Source organism: Odontomachus brunneus, unplaced genomic scaffold, assembly GCF_010583005.1.
Source record: "Odontomachus brunneus isolate Ranch 3 - 2012 unplaced genomic scaffold, Obru_v1 Obru_scaffold_007, whole genome shotgun sequence".
Classification (NCBI taxonomy): domain Eukaryota; kingdom Metazoa; phylum Arthropoda; class Insecta; order Hymenoptera; family Formicidae; genus Odontomachus; species Odontomachus brunneus.
The window spans coordinates 3,522,106-3,542,153 of NW_022639457.1; the positions used below are offsets into that span (position 1 = coordinate 3,522,106).

Here is a 20,048-nt window from a genome sequence, read left to right on the forward strand (position 1 = left end):
GGGGGGGGGGGGGGAGAGACAGCGGGAGGGAGGAGGAGGAAAAAACGTGGAGTCTGGTTAAAAAGCGACAGGAAGGTTGGGAGGATTAAATTTTCAAACTGCGCAGCCTGGAAGCGCGCATTTGTAGATATCCTCGTGCACGATCGCTGAATTAAAAACAATGGAAATGTTGAGTTCCCGGTGCAGCGTTTTCCATAGCAGGAAATAAAAAAAAATAAAAAAGGAAGGCATTAATCGAACGACTTACAGCCGCTGGTGATGACACACGAACGATGTTGACGCGACGGTGACCGAAAACGAGGATGATCGCACGGATGATCGCACGGATGATTGCACAAATGATCGAGTGTGCATCGTTCTCATTGCGTTGCAACGTCGAGCGCGAGTCCAAGTCGGAGAACTTGATTGCACTCAGCGAGAATCACAAAGCGCTGTTGCTCGTACGTGTACACATTCAGTCCTGATTGCGTATCGAGTCGCAGCTTTGTGTGTCGCCGATTCTCCCGCCTGTGATTCGCAATATTATAAATTCAAGGCACGAGGGAGGAGGGATAACTATACGCCGTGCCACGGCGTATCTCAGCAGCAGACAGCGAGAGTCACGGGAGCGAGCGCGCGAGTTCGATACGTGTTCACGCGATGGTAATTACGCAGGCGTGGAAAAGAATTCTTCCGCCGTCATAACTACCGCGATAACTGCGATAAGGAGGGGGGAGGGGGAGGGAGATAAATCAACCGGCGGAAAGTTGGATAATCTTCATCGGGAACGGTAAAGACTTGGCGGATTGTTTTCATACGAAACTTTCGAAGCGGTTCCGTAGACGTCCGCCAGACTTTAGCCGGAGGTGGATCCTCTATCGTTATTACGAAATATTCCCACGTTCTTACGAGCGCCGTGGTCTCAACGTAACTTGATTACGCGGAATTTCGCGAAGAATTCCTACAATCTCAGAGTATCGACGCGCTCGATCAACCGTTCACTTGGCGCGGCCAGCGCAGTGACGATTTTTTATCCTCTTATAACCTCTGAGAATTTTCCCGAGTGACACTTTGCTCGAAAAAAGTAGAACCATTACTCTCTTAGATTTTTTGAACAGCCAAGTCACTCGAATTCGAGTTATCCTACAGAATGAATTTCTCCAATCTCCGAGTCGCTGAGTGAATATTTTCACTCGAAATTGAGGAGTGAATCTGATGCAAGGGAACGTAGTCGACCGAAACATTCGCTCATATGTATGAAGTTGGCACTCCACTTTTTGAAATTTATAATTTTGAAAGTTGTTCCAGATTATTCTGACTTTGTACCACATTGTTCCAAAGTGATATTGCTTCATTCGAAACGGTTTTCGAATAAAACAAAAAAAATGATTTTTTTACGAATTTTCGGAGAACGGATGACGCTACGAGTCTTCTACTCTAAAACTATAATTTTTAAGCCTAGCACAACTCAGAACAAAAAGATCTCGGAACAAGAAAGGAAGCATGTGTTTACTCTTGACGTCGAGTACTGTCAAATCGATTTTTTTACGAATTTTCGGAGAACGAATGATCTTATGAGTCTCATACTCTAGAACTATAATTCTTAAGCCTAGAACAACTCAGAACAAAAAGATCTCGGCTGGAACAAGAAAGATAGTATAAGTTTACTCTTGGTCCGATAGACTGTCAAAAAACTTTTTTTTTAATTTTTCGAGCTTATAATTAAACTTATTGATTTGTGCTTTTGGAACAATGTTTGGGACAACTGGAACAATCTATATCGGTATCGGAATGCTTTATTTTCAAAAATTGGGATGCCAGGTCAAAAACATTTTTTTCATTTTTTGGACTTATAATTCAACTTACGGATTTGTCCTTTTGGAACAATGTTTGGGACAACTAGAACAATCTATTGCGGTATCAGAATGTTCGATTTTCGAAAAGTGGGGTGCCAGCTCAAAAAATCATTTTTTTTTGTTTTATTCGAAAATCGTTTCGAATGAAGCAATATCACTTTGGAACATGTGGTACAAAGTCAGAACAATCAATTTCAAAAAGTGGGGTGCCAACTTCATACACTCCTCATATGGAGTAAAAATATACTCTAATCTTGAATGAAACACTCTTGTGATCTCAAGTAGCATTCTCACTATCGCTTCGAGTGTATATGTGTGAAAATAGTGGTACTTTCCACTCCAAGAAAATTTAAAGAGTAGAACTCGAAAATAATTTATCACTCGCTATAGAGTGAATTGTCGAGTATTATTAATGTTTTCATAGAAAATTGAAGAGTGAATCAGATATATTCCACCGCTGCGCGAAAAAATTTAAAGTAGAGTTGCCGAAATTGTGCCTCATCAATTTCTTGCATAAAACAATATTCAGTTCCATACATTTTCTTCATTATTATTGAACATAAACGATACATTTGACGATAAAAATGAGAAATAAATGAGTAATGAGAAATATGAACAAAACATTTTCAAATAATATCCTATTTTGCGAGTGCTATTATAGCGAGCGCTTAATATTTAAAGAAATCAGGCGCGATTGATGAAGTACGATTTCGACAACTCTCCTCTATATTTTAATCTAACAAATTTGTTTTCATCAAATTGAAAATTCATTTGAAGTTCGAGTTAAACATTTACTTTTGCTATTTTACTCATTTACTTTTTTATACATTTATTTTATTTATTTACTTTTTTATACATTTACTTTTACTATTTTATTTTATTTTCAATAACGATATTTTTGCTGTCGTTTCAAGTAAATTTTCGTTTCAATCAAGATTCTACTTGAGGAAATTTAAAAAGTAATATGAACGCGTCGGCGAATCAGGCGATTACGAAGTATCGAACACGTACGCTCGAGCTCTCTGCTTCGGCTGTGCGAAAATATTATTTTCGTTATTTCCATTATTAAAATTCTTGGTGCCAAATTAGGTTTCCACTCTCGTCGCAGGCGCTGATGCGCGCGAAAGCATGGCGTTTAAAATTGATAATGAAAGAGATATACGTGAAAATAACGTAATCACCGGCGAATGGTTATTAACTCGCGAATATGTAATCATTTTAATTTACAGCTATATAATAATTAAAACTTGATTCCTCCGTACTGCCATTGTCGAAAATAATGTTATTATATTATGCTGAAATAATTATGTAATTTAGCGCAGCCAACGGAGCTACACTTAACGCAATGAGCGAGTGACCGAATTACGAATAATTGCAAAATAAACCACTTTTACCCCGAGATCACAAATCCGTACATCGTTAATTCGTCGCCGAATTACGCAATTGCTCGCTCGTGTCGTGTCGTGTCGTGTTTTACGTATGACTGTACGCTGAGTTGTGACGCGCGCGCGCGCATGCGTTGGTGAGTTTCCGGCTCAACGAAATTGGCATTCTTGATGACACGCGGTCCTACACTCCGACTGAGCTTTCCGAGCCGCAATTTATCTGGCATTTCCGCGCAGTTCCGCTCTGACACGCTCTGGTCTACAGATCGCTCGGGTCTGCATTTCGCACCACGCTCTCTGCTCGTGCAGTTGCCGGTAACGCAATTAGAAAGTGTCCGGACACAAACGACTGAAGGCAGCCTGAAGCCGGCCAGTAGATCCTCAAAGGAGCCTTTAACGTTTCATAAGTATGCAGCTCCAGCCACACCCTTTCTCCTTGTCTGTTTCCTGTGTGCTCGCGCACATATTCGGGAGTAATCCTTTCTCTCCCTTGAAGCGCCACGTTAGATGATAATTAGCATACACGAGCCGTCGTACAAAAGCGGCTTACACAACGGTGTGTCGCGTAGTCGTCGTAGCCGCGAACTCATTTTGCGCGATGTAGTCCCCCCCATAATGAACGTTTGGTCGGCAAGTTTCATGTGAAAATCCGCGGGATGCCGTTATTAAAGTTCGCGAGCGGAAATGTTGCCGCGAACAAAAGTCCGGCGGGTCTCTGGCGGCAGGTGGAGGGCCAGGGGGAATACGTACTCGTGGGATACTGTAATAAAACGGCCCCTGTTCGCTTTTCGCTCGATGATACCGAACTTGTTCGCCAGTCAATAGGAACGCTCTCGCGTGAACGATATCCGTCTCGTTTTCGACTCCCACCGGACAAGGTTGCGTTTTTGCACGATATTTCGGACGAAACTCTAACGTGTAAGCTATGCTCGTGGGTTCAGATCGAGCCATTGTTAATAGAGAACGCCAGCAATCGCGTTTCGGATGTCGCATCATAGACAAGAATCGTGCATTTCGCAAAATTATTCAGCGAGCACGTATTTGGATTTGATTAATTCGTGTCTACCAGCTTTGATCGGGTAATTAATATTTCTCAGATTCCACCCTATTTGTCTAAAGTTAAAAAGAAGATCCGCACAGAAATGTGGTGATACTTTCTTAAAGCGAATCAGCGAAGGATCGTCTGTAGTGCGATTGCATTTACGGTTTAAAGTGGTAGCATTAGTCTGTGAATTGATCATATGTATCTATTTCCTTCGCGTAAACTCGTTGAAAAATAACAAGTTTGATTGAACTCGTCGATAAAACTTTTCATTCGTGCGAAAATAGATCCACGATCGATTCACCGACTAGTGTTAGGATTTTAAAGCGTAACTGCGATCGCACTGTAGGCGATTCTTCACCGATTTATTTTAGGAAAGTACTAACTTTCTGGATCTTCTTTTTGCTTAACTTTTTGCCAACTCTGCATAAAGTAATTTTGCATAAGGCTAAAAGTTAAAATATCAATTATACGACGAAAGCTGATGGACACAAATTAATCAGCACAAAATCTAAATTCGTGATTTAGACTTTTTGTGCCACGACCTTAAAACGTAATTGTAGACGATCGCATTGTAGACGATCTCCAGAAATGTTTTCAATTAAATATTCACTGATTCGGTGGAAATAACGCCCACTTTACTGCTTTGTCTTCCATCTCACTGGCTTTGACTCGTGGAAGTGAGATTTCGCTGCAAAATTTGCAGTACATAAATTCGTTATCACGCTGTGCCAAATCCAACTCTCTGCGTTTGTGGTGATGGAATTAATACGGTTTCGATGCGATTTGTGTGCAATGACATTGTCTGTGTTTGCATCAGTGCTATAGGAACAGTTATTAGCTCATTCTTTCAACGAGATTTTACTGTGATTGCAGTGCCATACTTGTAATTGGACCACCAGTTGGAAGAATGGCACTTTAGTGCGAGAGGTACACTTTGTTTTTACTTTTTAGAGAGTACAATTTCGTACTGATTTTCGCGACTGACAAGTAGACCTATCTAAAAGGTATACTCTTTCTTTCTAATTTGGTACAAATATAGAAGTACAGAAAATATTTAGGTCATATTTTTTCATTTTCGCCTTCTTTGAGTTTCACGGGCAGTTTATAGCTTTTTAATCTTCTCACTCCTATTATCAAGTGCAATAAAGATGCATAAGAAATAAAATTGAATACAAGATATAATTAAATAATTTTAATAAAATCGATATAGCTGCGACGCAAATTATTCTAAATTTCTTTAGCCGAAATTCCAACTGAAATATTTCAAATCTATGCTAATAAATTAGTCAAACATGGTTTGAATCTTGGCCAAACCGAGGAATTATTTGTACAAATAATTTTTTTCAACTTTTTATATATTTTGTTTAAACATTTTTATTATTATACAAATAATTTTACACATTTGACTTCATAATCAGCAAACCAAAAACGCCTATCTCGATTGGAATCTCGGCTAAAGAAATTTAAAATGGTTCGTGTCTCAGCTATGCCAATTTTGTTAAAATTATTTAACTATATCTTGTATTCAATTTTATTTCTTATACATTTTTTGCACTTATTGATGATAGGAGTGAGAACATTAAAAAGCTATAAACTGCCCGTGAAATTCAAAGTGGGCCAAAATGAAAAAAATATGATCTAAATATTTCCTGTACGTCTACATTTGTGACAAATTAAAAAGAAATCGGAGCGTAACTTTTGGGTAGGTTAACTTGCGAGTGTATCGAGCAAAAATGACTACGCCGGAGAAAAGTTCCGCAATTTGTTGTCCTCGCGACTACGGCGCGTCTAATCTCGGACTCGTGTACCCTAATAGTCGCGCACGATGTAGAATATTCGGATTGAATATGCGGTATCGCCCCGGGTGGAACGAGTCGATCGTAGTCGAGAAACTAACCGAGAACACAAGTCGACTGAATGTCCGCCGATGAGCGCGCGTCAGCTCGCAGATGTTGCACTTTGTCTCCGTCATCTGAGTACAAGTGTCTGCAGCTTGTTACTCGCGGCCATCGATCGCGCCGTGAACGAGCTCGCTGATCTGTTCGCGCGAGCGAGAAGCTCGCGTCGTTAGCGTGCGAACTCTACGAACTCGAGCGAAGCGCGTCTCCCGGAGGAATCGCGAAGAAAGAGTGGAAAGAGAGGAGAGGAAGCCGTTCGATTTGAATGCTCCTAATCAAAGTTAAGGGAAAAATATCGTCACGGAGCGGAGGGGAAACTGTTCGGCGGCGAGTTCCACTTAAGATAGAGGCGAAGTGCACTTTACCGCGGGAATCTGACACTTTTCTCGTCGAATACTTCCCCGGGACCTCAAATTATACCCGATAAGAGGCACTCGCGGCTAATGAAAAAATTGCTTCCAGATTGCGATCGTTGCGACGGCGCGCGGTTACCGTTTCCGCGATAATTTCCACCGCCGTTCGGTCGGCTTGCACGATTACGGCGATGCCATTCTTGAGATTTTACCGCGGGGAAATCAAATTTGAGAAAGAAGATTCTCAGTTTTTTTTCTCTCTCTATTTCTCGTTTTCCGTCTCTCTCGGAGACTTCACTAATGACTGTTTAAAATCACCAACGTTGCTCGCGCTGTTTCCTTATCGGTTTTCCAATGCACCTCGCATCGGAGGGGAACCGAAATTATATCGCACGCATTCCGCGCGATCCTCTTACTACCGTGCGAATTAACCCCGGCGATATCGGCCTGCTCCGTTAGTGCAGTGCATTAATGACGCTCTTTTTGAGTACAGGGAGATGTAGAGTTCCTCAAGTAAAATAACGTTTAATTTTTAATCGAAATTGGCGTCCGTTTGTTTTAGTCATCAAGGGTGTTTACCTCGGTTCGACTCGAGTTAACCTTTAAGAAAAAAACTTTTCTTCCTATATATTAATTTATAATTATTATTTATAATTATTTATTGATAAAAATAGATATTTCGATTTCTAAGAAATTAATTTTTTTTCATATTTATCGTCATATAATAACGATTTCTTGTACAGAAAAGTCTCTACAGCTTTGCGGGATCCCTTTGATAATCTTCAGATTCGCCATTTTCGGTCAAACAAAGAACAAAATCGATCAGTAAAAAATCAGAGGTGTCCAGACTCTTACTTGAGAGATTCCAGAGAGAGAGACGTAAACGCGTGCGCCACTTCTATTAATTGCGATGAACATTTTTCTAACAAATGTACGTGATGATGACAATACGAGAGCGATGAGATTGGCCATTTTTACGCGATTGATCTGTCGTAATTAATCGCGTTGTGGCCAGCATCGATCGCGAAAATCGAAGACGACACGCTCGGTCTATAGTTCCACCGAGTCGAGAGCCTAGACGCGCGTCTACACCTCTTTGCACTCAAAAGGGACACCATTGATGCACCGCACTGTACACGGCGGCACAGGACGCGATGATCTCTGCGGCGACTGCTGGCGCGCTATTATTAATTGTCCGCGAGGAGTCACATCCGCTCTCTGCCGTGAATTATTCCGGTACGGGCGCGAGAAGCGGTTCGCGACGGCCGGTTCCCCGCTCTTGGGTGTCATTACGAGCTTTTACGCGCTCGTAAAGGTTGAAATGTAGTGACGGAGGTGAGTGCGCGCCGCTCTCCGAGCTTGCGGGGCGAGGAGATTGGGGATAACGGGAAGGTATGGATATTGCAAATTTGCGAGCCGCATTACGAGGAGAAAGCATTTGTAGGTGCGGGGAGAGAGGACGCGGGCTGAGATACCGCCGCGATACTGCCGCACCCGCGACGTCTGCCTGAACAGAATCGAGCTTAACGCGTTAATAAAAGTCGGTGATGTCGGTTATACGGGTCGTTAGCCTCCTCTCGTGATTGGAAGATACGCGTAATATCTGTTACCCGGTAGTTGCCCGGCATGATACGTTAATATATTGCGAGGGAAAAAATATCGTTAACAGGAAACCGAATATTGCACATTCTCATTTGCGTTGCGCGTTCTCACGCATCGGATTTTTGCATTTTTACTCGGGTCGTCATCTGTAGACGGGGAAACGTGAGAGAAAAAAGTCGAGAGAGAAAAAAAACAGAGCGTGTGAAGGGTGAGAAAAACAAAAAAAGAAAGGGAGAACGCGTCAAGAAAAATTAAAGAGGACTGAGTCTTGTCGATTGAGGAGACATTCCATCGCGATGGGGGTGCTCTTTAAATATCGGTTTCGTCGGAGATTTAGGTCGATGGGTTTGAGACAGGAGGCGACTCGAAGGAGCGAACAACAGTGTGGAGGCGGGCGCGATGATAAAGACGTTCCGCGTAGCGTCAGCTCGGAAAGCAATTTTTCAGCGGGAGACTGACGAAAAAAAAAAAAGAAAGTAAAAAAGGTGAAGGAGAAAGAACGAAGGTGGAGAGGAAAGGCCGACGCCCCGCCGCGGCACGGTACTTTAACAAGAAAAATACCCGCAGTCGTCGAGCAATTTTATTTACAATGGTTAAACGAAATCTTGAAGAATGTAAGCGGCGGACCCGTAAATCGCGCCGCGGAATCTATTGTGCCTTGACTTGGAAAAATAAACCGCGTTACATCACGCCGCCGCTGCTGCGACGCAGATACGCGACTGTGTAAAACTTTCAAACGAACGAGCAAGAAAGACAGAGAGGACGAGCGACTCTGCTTTGCATTCCCCGTCGATGCGCTCCGAAGCGCGTCCGAAGCGCATCCGAAGCGCGCGTCGAACGCGCGGAGACTCCTCGAGCTGAGCGGAGTGGTAGGGCAGCGTTAGAAAAACCACCAATTAGCCGGTACTTCGCGGCGTCCTTCTGGCAGAGAGGAATGTTAATAGCGAATATCGGCCCTTTGACGTGGTCTCTCTCCCTTTGAGATAAGGGAGCGCGGAAGAAAAAGAGGAAGAAGAAGAAGTGAGCAAATACAATCACCGCGAAGACATCGCGCGCACGAAAGTCCGCGCGCGTTCCTCTACCGCGGGCGAGGCGATAAGTGAATGTAAATACCGGCGCAACTTAAGTACGGAGGGATAACCCCGGGAAACGGAAATATTTGCGGATGCCTCGCCGTGCAGCGGGAAAGTTCGGTATTCATTTAAACGGCGCGATAACCGCACGCGAGTCTTCGGGCCCGTAATCAGCTTACCGATTTCCCTGGTTGTTCTCTCCGCGAGCGTTGGGGCTCCACCGCCGATATTAGTTCGAGATATCTGTCGTGAAATTGCGTTGTTAATAACACTCGCGCGGCGAAGGGGGGCTTAGGCTTAGCGCTTAATTGTTAGCGAGGTTAATAATTAACGAACGATAATCCACAGCTAACTTCCGGGAGTTCTCTCCGCTGCGGGTTTGTGTAGAGGAGAGCGTGATTAGCTATAAAACTTGGTGTCTTAAAAGTAAAATATGCCAGGTAATTAATGTACGTTTCCTTCCGGTAACGCGTTGGTAAACAATAATTATGGGCCTAGAGCTATCGAGGTCTTCCGAACGAGGACTTGCTTTTCTTTCTCAAGCAACTCCATCTTTTGCTTCTCGTAATTCGACTCTGAGAAGCCCGAGCTACCGTTCTAGCCAAATTCACCGCACTTACGCATACATATCTGAGCCAAAGTGCCTATTGTTGTCATTTCGCTTTTCTCTCAAAAATCGCTCTTTATCCTTCTCAGTCCTGGTGTCCAGTCAGAGCTGGAGAGTTATTTTTAAACGAGTAAGCGTGCACTTTTATTGAAGTTCTTTCTACACTTATCGTTTTAAATCACGTTTAAAGACATGTAAATTATAATTCCGTTAATTATAATGCGTTTAAACGTGTTAAATGACATAACTCCAAGAATTAAGAAACAGAAAGGGATCAAGTAAAAATAACACACTTAGGGTCGGTTTATCCAACTTCTTGCTAAGCTAACTAACAGTTAAATCTTATGTCTGTTTCTACCTAATTTAAAGGAGAAACAAAGATAGACGTATGAGTTAACTGTTAGTTAGCTTAGCAAGAGGTTGGAAAAACCGGCCTTTAAACTTGCAGTGTGTTTGTACTTTACAATCCGGATACCGCATCGGTACGTGGTCGTTTATCTCGTTTTAGAAGAGAGAGAGGAAACTAATAGCAGCGAATTAATGGTGCAAGGACCGAGCCGACATCTGATGTCGATGCTGCGTCTTTAAACGGTCTATAACTCGCGAATTAGACGACATAGAATGAAAGGCAATTTCTTTGGCACGCGTTTATACTGCTCTTCATTGCCCATTTGGAATAGTCGCAATCGATTAAAGCACGGCAAACACGCTCACACAAGCAACACGCGACCTCCTTCACTCGCGATCGAATTGTTCGGATTCCTTTCTGCGCCTCGTCTGTTGTAACGAGTGACGAGATTAATACTATAACAGTGGATGGAAATGAGGGAATAATTATTGTGATTATCTGTGAAATGGTAGAGGGCTTTATGTTCAACTTCATAAGCTGTATATACGTCCGTCTTCCTTTTGCTCCTCAGAGACCGAGGAGTAAGGCGCAATGGGACTTTATAACTTTGTAAGGGCACAAGTGGTTTAAATTGTTTCTCTCGACTGTCATATAAGCTCATCGATCCGATTATACGCGAGGCGAGTCGTGAAATCTATTGGTTATCGGTTCAGAAGACCGACTAGTTATCGATTTGATGTAAGAGAAAGAGGATTTTTTTTTATTTTCGCGCTCATCTCTCTCCGCGACTTCTCCGTTGCTGCCTCGGCACACGACGGTTGTAAAATAATACGCGAGTGGCGAGCAAACAAAAAAGTAGAAGTGGAAGAAGAGGAAGAATCGAGTCACGGTGTTGTGTATGTGTGTGTATATATGTATGTGTGCAAGAACAACTTTGAAAGTAACGGAGAGAAGCGCAAGCACGACTCGCGTTATTCATTCGACCGCGGGCGATATTCGCTTAACGGAGCGACGCGATTGTAACGGAAGATTTTATCGACGTAAGTTTGGAGTTGTTGTACAAGCCGTAAAAGAGTGAGCACGAGCCCTCGAAGTTACCTTTTTCCTGGATGATGAGTAATTACGCTACATGAGCGTAATTTTCCTTACGGAGGAAAGGTACAACGCTCTCTTTCCCTCTCTCTCTCTCTCTCTCTCTTTCTGAGAGAGGAAGAGAGGAGAAGCCGATTTCCTGGCAGGTGTATACAGCCGTTGCTCTTCAGGATCATTTGTTCAGCCGTTGCGTTAAGGGTCAGGGCAGGGAAATGATAAACGATCCCCTTTCCTTACCCATCTTTTCGCGCCGCGGGCTTCGTCCCGGCGCGTGCGTCTCGCCTCTGAGATCGTTCTTTCGAGGGGAATAACGGGCGCGACGGTGGCAGGGGTAGCAGAAGAAGGAGACGAGAGAAAAAAGAGAATACAACAGAAGAGAAATACGACCGCTTTGGGATGGCCCCTTCGTCCATCTCGTCTCAATGTGGACGAAATTTAAAGGGGTTTCCGCAGCGTCAACGTCACGAGGCTTAAAGAGGAAACCCGAGCGACGCGAGCGCGATCGTCATGACGACGACGACGACAGCACGTAGCCGAGGTCGCGTTGGCAGAGAACACGGCGCCCATGTCGCGCCAGCCTTGCGGGACGATTTAAATCAATTCACCGCGCACGCTGCCGTAGATAAATTCCCGGTCTGACGTTTAAGCGATCGCGAAAGTTTTTCGTAGCGCCGCGGCGCGATAAAAGCGACATAAGCGGCGTATAAAAGTTTCCTCCTTAAACGATCTCGGTCTTGCGGCGAGCTTCCTTCGAGCGCCCGTTTTCGGCCATTCGAAGTCGCCGATCCAGTCGGTCGTGGCGACGCGCCGTGTCCTGAATAAAATATGCGTGTACCTATCTCTCCTCTCCCTCCCCTCCCCTTCCCTCTGCGAGCGCTCCCTGTACGTGCGTCCGATTATCGATGTGCACGTAATTACTCGCGGGACAAACTTAGGAAAACGTGCGCGCCCTCCCGCGCGAACGGAAGCGGCGATAAGCGAGCGGATAAGTGGAAGGAGAGGGGGAGGGGAAGGGCGGTAGAAAAAGTCGAAGGGTGTCGTCGGCGAATTTAAGTTCGGTCGGATAATTTCCGGTAATGGAAAGCCCCCGTCTCTCCTATCTCGAGAAGGCAGAGCTTACCTCGACATCGGTATCAACCAATCCCAGGTGTTCAATTGGCGCTCCGCCAGAATTTAAGCTTGGCTTAAATTCCGCGCGCAGTTGCCACGTAACTGGGGCAGAGATTCAGATTAGGATTAACTAATTGTTGCGTACACCATCGGTAATTGGGCGGAATTTCCGCAAGGCTCCCCGCATACTAATATTTGACGAGAACCCGGCGTAACGTCGCGCGCGCGGCGCGTGGCGCGCCCCGCGCGCCACACAGAGGAGAAGTTAAGCCCGTTCTGTGGCGCGCAATCACGGCGTCTTGCGATCGATGTTAATACCCGAAAGCGATCGCTTTGCTTCCGTGTCTCTTCAGACACGCTCCCCGCTCTCTCTTCCCTTTGACCCGCCTGTTGTGTTGAATACGAAGCCGCGCTAATATTTTCGCGAATCCCTTAGCGTGCACGTTGTCGGTGCGCGCGAGTCCCTCGAATTATGCATCTTGGCTCTATCCACGGCTATTGCGGTTCAGAATATAGGATAATCATCGTTTAGTAACTATAAATCTATCAGGAAGTATTCGATGAGAAATATCGGTTCATAATTTTTTGATCGATTTATCTGACGAAATGCCATTATGATCAGAAGTATCCGATAAAATTTAATCGGACATAAAAATTCATCGGTATTTTGATCGGAAATATCCGTTAATTTGTTATCGAATAGTTTCTCTCAGTGAGATATTACTATGCCTGTTCCTGTTAGTGTGCTTTTGTATTGTACTTAAATAAGCTATCGAAAAACTGGCGCAAACAAATAGAAAAAGTATTTTTTATATTAAGTTTAATACTTTAATTAAAAAAGAAAATACTTTTTCTATTTATTTGTTTTCTTCTTGTATGGCTTATTTAAGGGCACATAGAAACACACTAAGTAACATGGACAATTATCCCAGTCACGTGTACACAGTTGGTCACGCACGTATACTGAGCCTAACGGTCAGTCTCGTGTTAATCCAATCACGTTGTCGGCCGATCATGCGTTATATAGGCGGCTAGGCACTGTGGGATCGCCGTGACTTACCGATTACACTTAAATGGACTAGATGACTCATGTGGGGCGTCGTGGAGACCTGGCACTCGTAAATGCCGCTGTCCCGGTGCTGCGGATACTTTATTTGCAGCGTCCAGTCCTCCGACTGGGCGGGATGGATCACGCGAAATCGCTGGTCGTTCGTGTACGTATAACGGCCAATCGTGAGCAAATGGACGTCCCTGTGCCGGACCCATGATACTTGTAGCGTCATCTGCAAAGGAAGACGAGACAGAGACGTGGGTTAGTACGCGGACGAAATGGACCTATATGGCGATGTCGAGTAAGGGAGAGAGATAAGAGAGAGAGAGAGAGAGAGAGGGAAGGAGGGAGAAATCACAAATGATTTCACGCTGGTTGAACGCACGGCACCCGGAATCTTTTGTGCCCCGGTTAAGGGTTACCCATTACGCCAGGACACGTAATTAGCGGGCCGTTTGTGCGTGGCGTGCCTATAATTAGCTGGATATCGGTCGGGACTTTTAATCACGTTCTCGAGCGAGTCCCCGGCGTGTTGTTGGTACGAACTATTGCGCACGGCATCCCTTCCTCATTATTATCATCATCCTTTTTTATTTCTGATAAGCACGCTATATATGGAGAGATACGAACAAACAGCTTCTCGTGATTTTGAGCGATTCTCGTGAAGTGAAAATTGTGCGCAAGACACGCTCTACTGAGCTCCAGTAAAACCTTAATACTGATCAGATCCATCGATCCTGTCGCGTGCGTGTGTCTGGACATAATGAGGATGTAACAATAAGATACAATATTATATGATGTATGTTAAACTTTCAAAATGACGGATTATAGTAGATTAAAATCAACAATCATAATTTATGCGCGAGCGATTAGGAATAATGAGTTTTGGTCTGGCGAATGTTAAAGCTTTGTTGAAGGTTTCGTGTACTCCCGAGCCAAAATTTTTACCCTACTTTCGAACTAAACTTTCTGATACCTATATATTCTGAAGGATCAATGTATATGTAACGTACATAGAAACTGAAATCCTGCTTAACGCCTCTAAATGGTAGGAAGCGCACAAAATGCCACTTGTAGCTTTTAAAGAGGATTTCTCTCGGCAGAATTAATAGATTAAAATAAATTCAAGAGAGCCTATTGTTGTAGGCTTCCTACATCAAAGGATAGGGTATCAAAATAGTCGTTAAATGGAATATTGAGGCCGAAGGTAGGATTGAAATTTTGACTCGAATTGCCACCGCAAATTAAAATATTTAAGGTAAAAATTCCGATTATCGGACATGTCTCTATATCGGAGCACAAATCATGATTAATATCGAATATTTTCCGTTGTATTAACTCTTTAATTCGGTCTCATTTTTATTAGTATCATATGTACAACCGTATGTTATATAACAAAATTGTTTTAAATCATATAAACTCTTACAGTGACAGGTGAATGAAATCAGTCGCAAGTTAATTGAGAAATAATAGAAAAGCTATTTCGTATAAATCATATACTTAATGAAATGTGTATTCGTAATTATATGATAGTTGATGAGAAGTTCGTAATTAATATATTATCGTAATTATTGCCGTATAAATAAGTTATCGTAATTATATACAATCGCGTCATAAATAGTCAACAAACAATTTCATTTAGATGATAATCATGCCCGGATATTGGGTCGGGAAAGTTTAGCAGTCGGAATAAACAGCAGGTAGCCTGGGGGTTGTCGGATCCATTCGTACGCCTTTAAATTTATATTACTCTCGAAATAATTTGGAAACTTTTCCATATCTATATATATTAATAATAAGTTTCACACTTCAGCTTTCATTTAATTATACAGCTAAAAATCGTTAGACATCGTCCATTCCTACAAAAGTTAAGCAATCTTGGTCCTGCGTAATTAAATATCCGACTATTGAGGCGTTTGTCTTACTGTGAGCGAAACACCACAGAAGGATTCTATGCAGTTTCCGTGTTTTATAATTGCGCGTGCATAAACGGTAAATCAGTATAATGAGAAAAAAAATATTTAAAAACTAGCAAATATCAATTTGGTGAGTACTAACAGCACATTCAACCTAAATTCTTTCATGTAAGTAGAATAGACAGTTGCTTCTCCACGAAGAACTAAGGTTTTCCCAAGGTGCATTTAAGAAAATGCATATTTTCTTCCTTGAGACATATTTTCTGTTGATATAAGTGAATGTGCTGTTAGCGTGTACCCGACCAAATAAATATTTACTAATTCTAGACATTTTCTCTGTTGGTGTTGGAGCCTTCGTACCGATGAAGGCGAACCGACGTGTTCAAGAGCGACCTGGTTCGTCGTCTTTCGCGCTTGTTGTCGGAAAAGGGAATAAAATGTTCTCGCCAAATTGAAGGTACGCTTAGCTGAAACCGCACGCTCTTTCAGCATGCGCGAGCGAAACAGCGACGACGACGTGACACACAGAAGCCGAGGACGAGACAAGTCGATACTGTCGCGCAGTTTCCAATGGGACGTGTAATAGAATAAATTACAAAGCGTGCACGCGTCAGACCCTAAATTCGGACTCGCGAGCGGGGTATACGACGTCGCATCAGATGCAAGTTACCGAACGTGTTGCGCGAGCGTGTGCCTGCTCGCGTACATACGTACGTACGTAGGGTGAGGAAGGGGAAGGGGAATTAATAGAGTCGCTTTGCATATCGTTGCGAAGTTAGCGTGCGAGATAAAACGCCGCGAGCCGCGATAATTGGACACCCGGGCCCAGCGACGTGTAAATATTTGCATCCTTCGTAGGGTCGATACGCATTGCTCTCGAACGGCATGAACGCCGCGGAGCGCTTCGAGACGGTCGATTTTGCGCGCGATATCGCGCAGGAGAGAGTGCGCGTGCATGCATGCATGCATGTGGTCATTCCACGTACGGATGTTTGTTCCCGTAACTACCGCAACGAACACCGTATGTTCCGATAATGAAAGTTAAGTCTGAGTTGCATCGAGAGCAAGAGAGAGAGAGAGAGAGAGAGAGAGAGAGAGAAAGCCGGGAGTTAATTAAATCCGGATTAATGACAAACAAACGAACCTTGAAATGCGTTGCCACGAACACGCATTGAGTTAATCAAATTTCAGAATCAAACACTAGAGTTTGGCCGGTCGTTCTGATATCAGCTGCAAAGCGAAGATTTGGGGCTCGCGAAATGTGAAATAATCGTGAGAGGATCTTCTCGAGCGACGCGCCAACTACCAACACCGCGCTAGTCGATGCTGCACACTCCTCCTCCTCCTCTTTCTCCTCCTCTCTCCCCAGCATTGCCCCGGTACAACCTTAAATTTTAATGCCCGGTTCAATTCACGTCCGAAGTCTTTCATTAGGAGCGCCACGACCCGGATCCCGGGGGACGGCTCGGTATATACCTATCTCTCTACCGCCAGCGCCAAGCAACGTTCCCCGGGACTCGCCTCCACGGATCCTTATCCAACTCACTTCGTAGTTTCCGAGGACCCTAGGTCGGTGGTGGCGGCGGCGGGTCCTGCCGGACGAATACGAGTTACCGCGGAAGTTTCGGGCGACCCGAAGATGTCCCTTGTTCGAGAACTTGCAGGCGATATCCGAGTAGATAAGGAGGAGGCGACCCGTAGATAAGGACGTCTCGACCAGAGAAGGGAGGTTGAGAGGGAGAGGAAGACACGGGGGGGAGGGGTGGTAGGAGAACTCGTTCCTGGCGAGTGGCGAAGGTCGCTAGAGCGACTCCACGTAAGTGGTTACGGCGAGAGTTTGGTCAGACCAGCGCGACTGGTCCTCTCTCTCTCTCTCTCTCTCTCTCTCTCTCTCTCTCGCTCTCTCTCTCTCTCTCTCTCGCTCTCTCTCTCTCTCTCTCTCGCTCTCTCTCTCTCTCTCTCTCGCTCTCTCTCTCTCTCTCTCTCGCTCTCTCTCTCTCTCTCTCTCGCTCTCTCTCTCTCTCTCTCTCGCTCTCTCTCTCTCTCTCTCTCGCTCTCTCTCTCTCTCTCTCTCGCTCTCTCTCTCTCTCTCTCTCGCTCTCTCTCTCTCTCTCTCTCGCTCTCTCTCTCTCTCTCTCTCGCTCTCTCTCTCTCTCTCTCTCGCTCTCTCTCTCTCTCTCTCTCGCTCTCTCTCTCTCTCTCTCTCGCTCTCTCTCTCTCTCTCTCTCGCTCTCTCTCTCTCTCTCTCTCGCTCTCTCTCTCTCTCTCTCTCGCTCTCTCTCTCTCTCTCTCTCGCTCTCTCTCTCTCTCTCTCTCGCTCTCTCTCTCTCTCTCTCTCGCTCTCTCTCTCTCTCTCTCTCGCTCTCTCTCTCTCTCTCTCTCGCTCTCTCTCTCTCTCTCTCTCGCTCTCTCTCTCTCTCTCTCTCGCTCTCTCTCTCTCTCTCTCTCGCTCTCTCTCTCTCTCTCTCTCGCTCTCTCTCTCTCTCTCTCTCGCTCTCTCTCTCTCTCTCTCTCGCTCTCTCTCTCTCTCTCTCTCGCTCTCTCTCTCTCTCTCTCTCGCTCTCTCTCTCTCTCTCTCTCGCTCTCTCTCTCTCTCTCTCTCGCTCTCTCTCTCTCTCTCTCTCGCTCTCTCTCTCTCTCTCTCTCGCTCTCTCTCTCTCTCTCTCTCGCTCTCTCTCTCTCTCTCTCTCGCTCTCTCTCTCTCTCTCTCTCGCTCTCTCTCTCTCTCTCTCTCGCTCTCTCTCTCTCTCTCTCTCGCTCTCTCTCTCTCTCTCTCTCGCTCTCTCTCTCTCTCTCTCTCGCTCTCTCTCTCTCTCTCTCTCGCTCTCTCTCTCTCTCTCTCTCGCTCTCTCTCTCTCTCTCTCTCGCTCTCTCTCTCTCTCTCTCTCGCTCTCTCTCTCTCTCTCTCTCGCTCTCTCTCTCTCTCTCTCTCGCTCTCTCTCTCTCTCTCTCTCGCTCTCTCTCTCTCTCTCTCTCGCTCTCTCTCTCTCTCTCTCTCGCTCTCTCTCTCTCTCTCTCTCGCTCTCTCTCTCTCTCTCTCTCGCTCTCTCTCTCTCTCTCTCTCGCTCTCTCTCTCTCTCTCTCTCGCTCTCTCTCTCTCTCTCTCTCGCTCTCTCTCTCTCTCTCTCTCGCTCTCTCTCTCTCTCTCTCTCGCTCTCTCTCTCTCTCTCTCTCGCTCTCTCTCTCTCTCTCTCTCGCTCTCTCTCTCTCTCTCTCTCGCTCTCTCTCTCTCTCTCTCTCGCTCTCTCTCTCTCTCTCTCTCGCTCTCTCTCTCTCTCTCTCTCGCTCTCTCTCTCTCTCTCTCTCGCTCTCTCTCTCTCTCTCTCTCGCTCTCTCTCTCTCTCTCTCTCGCTCTCTCTCTCTCTCTCTCTCGCTCTCTCTCTCTCTCTCTCTCGCTCTCTCTCTCTCTCTCTCTCGCTCTCTCTCTCTCTCTCTCTCGCTCTCTCTCTCTCTCTCTCTCGCTCTCTCTCTCTCTCTCTCTCGCTCTCTCTCTCTCTCTCTCTCGCTCTCTCTCTCTCTCTCTCTCGCTCTCTCTCTCTCTCTCTCTCGCTCTCTCTCTCTCTCTCTCTCGCTCTCTCTCTCTCTCTCTCTCGCTCTCTCTCTCTCTCTCTCTCGCTCTCTCTCTCTCTCTCTCTCGCTCTCTCTCTCTCTCTCTCTCGCTCTCTCTCTCTCTCTCTCTCGCTCTCTCTCTCTCTCTCTCTCGCTCTCTCTCTCTCTCTCTCTCGCTCTCTCTCTCTCTCTCTCTCGCTCTCTCTCTCTCTCTCTCTCGCTCTCTCTCTCTCTCTCTCTCGCTCTCTCTCTCTCTCTCTCTCGCTCTCTCTCTCTCTCTCTCTCGCTCTCTCTCTCTCTCTCTCTCGCTCTCTCTCTCTCTCTCTCTCGCTCTCTCTCTCTCTCTCTCTCGCTCTCTCTCTCTCTCTCTCTCGCTCTCTCTCTCTCTCTCTCTCGCTCTCTCTCTCTCTCTCTCTCGCTCTCTCTCTCTCTCTCTCTCGCTCTCTCTCTCTCTCTCTCTCGCTCTCTCTCTCTCTCTCTCTCGCTCTCTCTCTCTCTCTCTCTCGCTCTCTCTCTCTCTCTCTCTCGCTCTCTCTCTCTCTCTCTCTCGCTCTCTCTCTCTCTCTCTCTCGCTCTCTCTCTCTCTCTCTCTCGCTCTCTCTCTCTCTCTCTCTCGCTCTCTCTCTCTCTCTCTCTCGCTCTCTCTCTCTCTCTCTCTCGCTCTCTCTCTCTCTCTCTCTCGCTCTCTCTCTCTCTCTCTCTCGCTCTCTCTCTCTCTCTCTCTCGCTCTCTCTCTCTCTCTCTCTCGCTCTCTCTCTCTCTCTCTCTCGCTCTCTCTCTCTCTCTCTCTCGCTCTCTCTCTCTCTCTCTCTCGCTCTCTCTCTCTCTCTCTCTCGCTCTCTCTCTCTCTCTCTCTCGCTCTCTCTCTCTCTCTCTCTCGCTCTCTCTCTCTCTCTCTCTCGCTCTCTCTCTCTCTCTCTCTCGCTCTCTCTCTCTCTCTCTCTCGCTCTCTCTCTCTCTCTCTCTCGCTCTCTCTCTCTCTCTCTCTCGCTCTCTCTCTCTCTCTCTCTCGCTCTCTCTCTCTCTCTCTCTCGCTCTCTCTCTCTCTCTCTCTCGCTCTCTCTCTCTCTCTCTCTCGCTCTCTCTCTCTCTCTCTCTCGCTCTCTCTCTCTCTCTCTCTCGCTCTCTCTCTCTCTCTCTCTCGCTCTCTCTCTCTCTCTCTCTCGCTCTCTCTCTCTCTCTC

At 45.6% G+C, this 20,048-nt stretch overlaps 1 protein-coding gene across 3 annotated transcripts in view; it reads right to left on the reverse strand.

Moving 5' to 3' along the window:
- LOC116854025 (lachesin-like) overlaps window positions 1-20,048 on the reverse strand; it is a 471,144-nt gene that overhangs the window by 127,161 nt on the left and 323,935 nt on the right. For all 3 annotated transcript variants that reach the window (XM_032835486.1, XM_032835484.1, XM_032835485.1), the window contains one exon: window positions 13,410-13,632. In XM_032835486.1, the coding sequence (XP_032691377.1) occupies window positions 13,410-13,632 (223 nt within the window). The remainder of the gene's footprint in view (window positions 1-13,409; window positions 13,633-20,048) is intronic.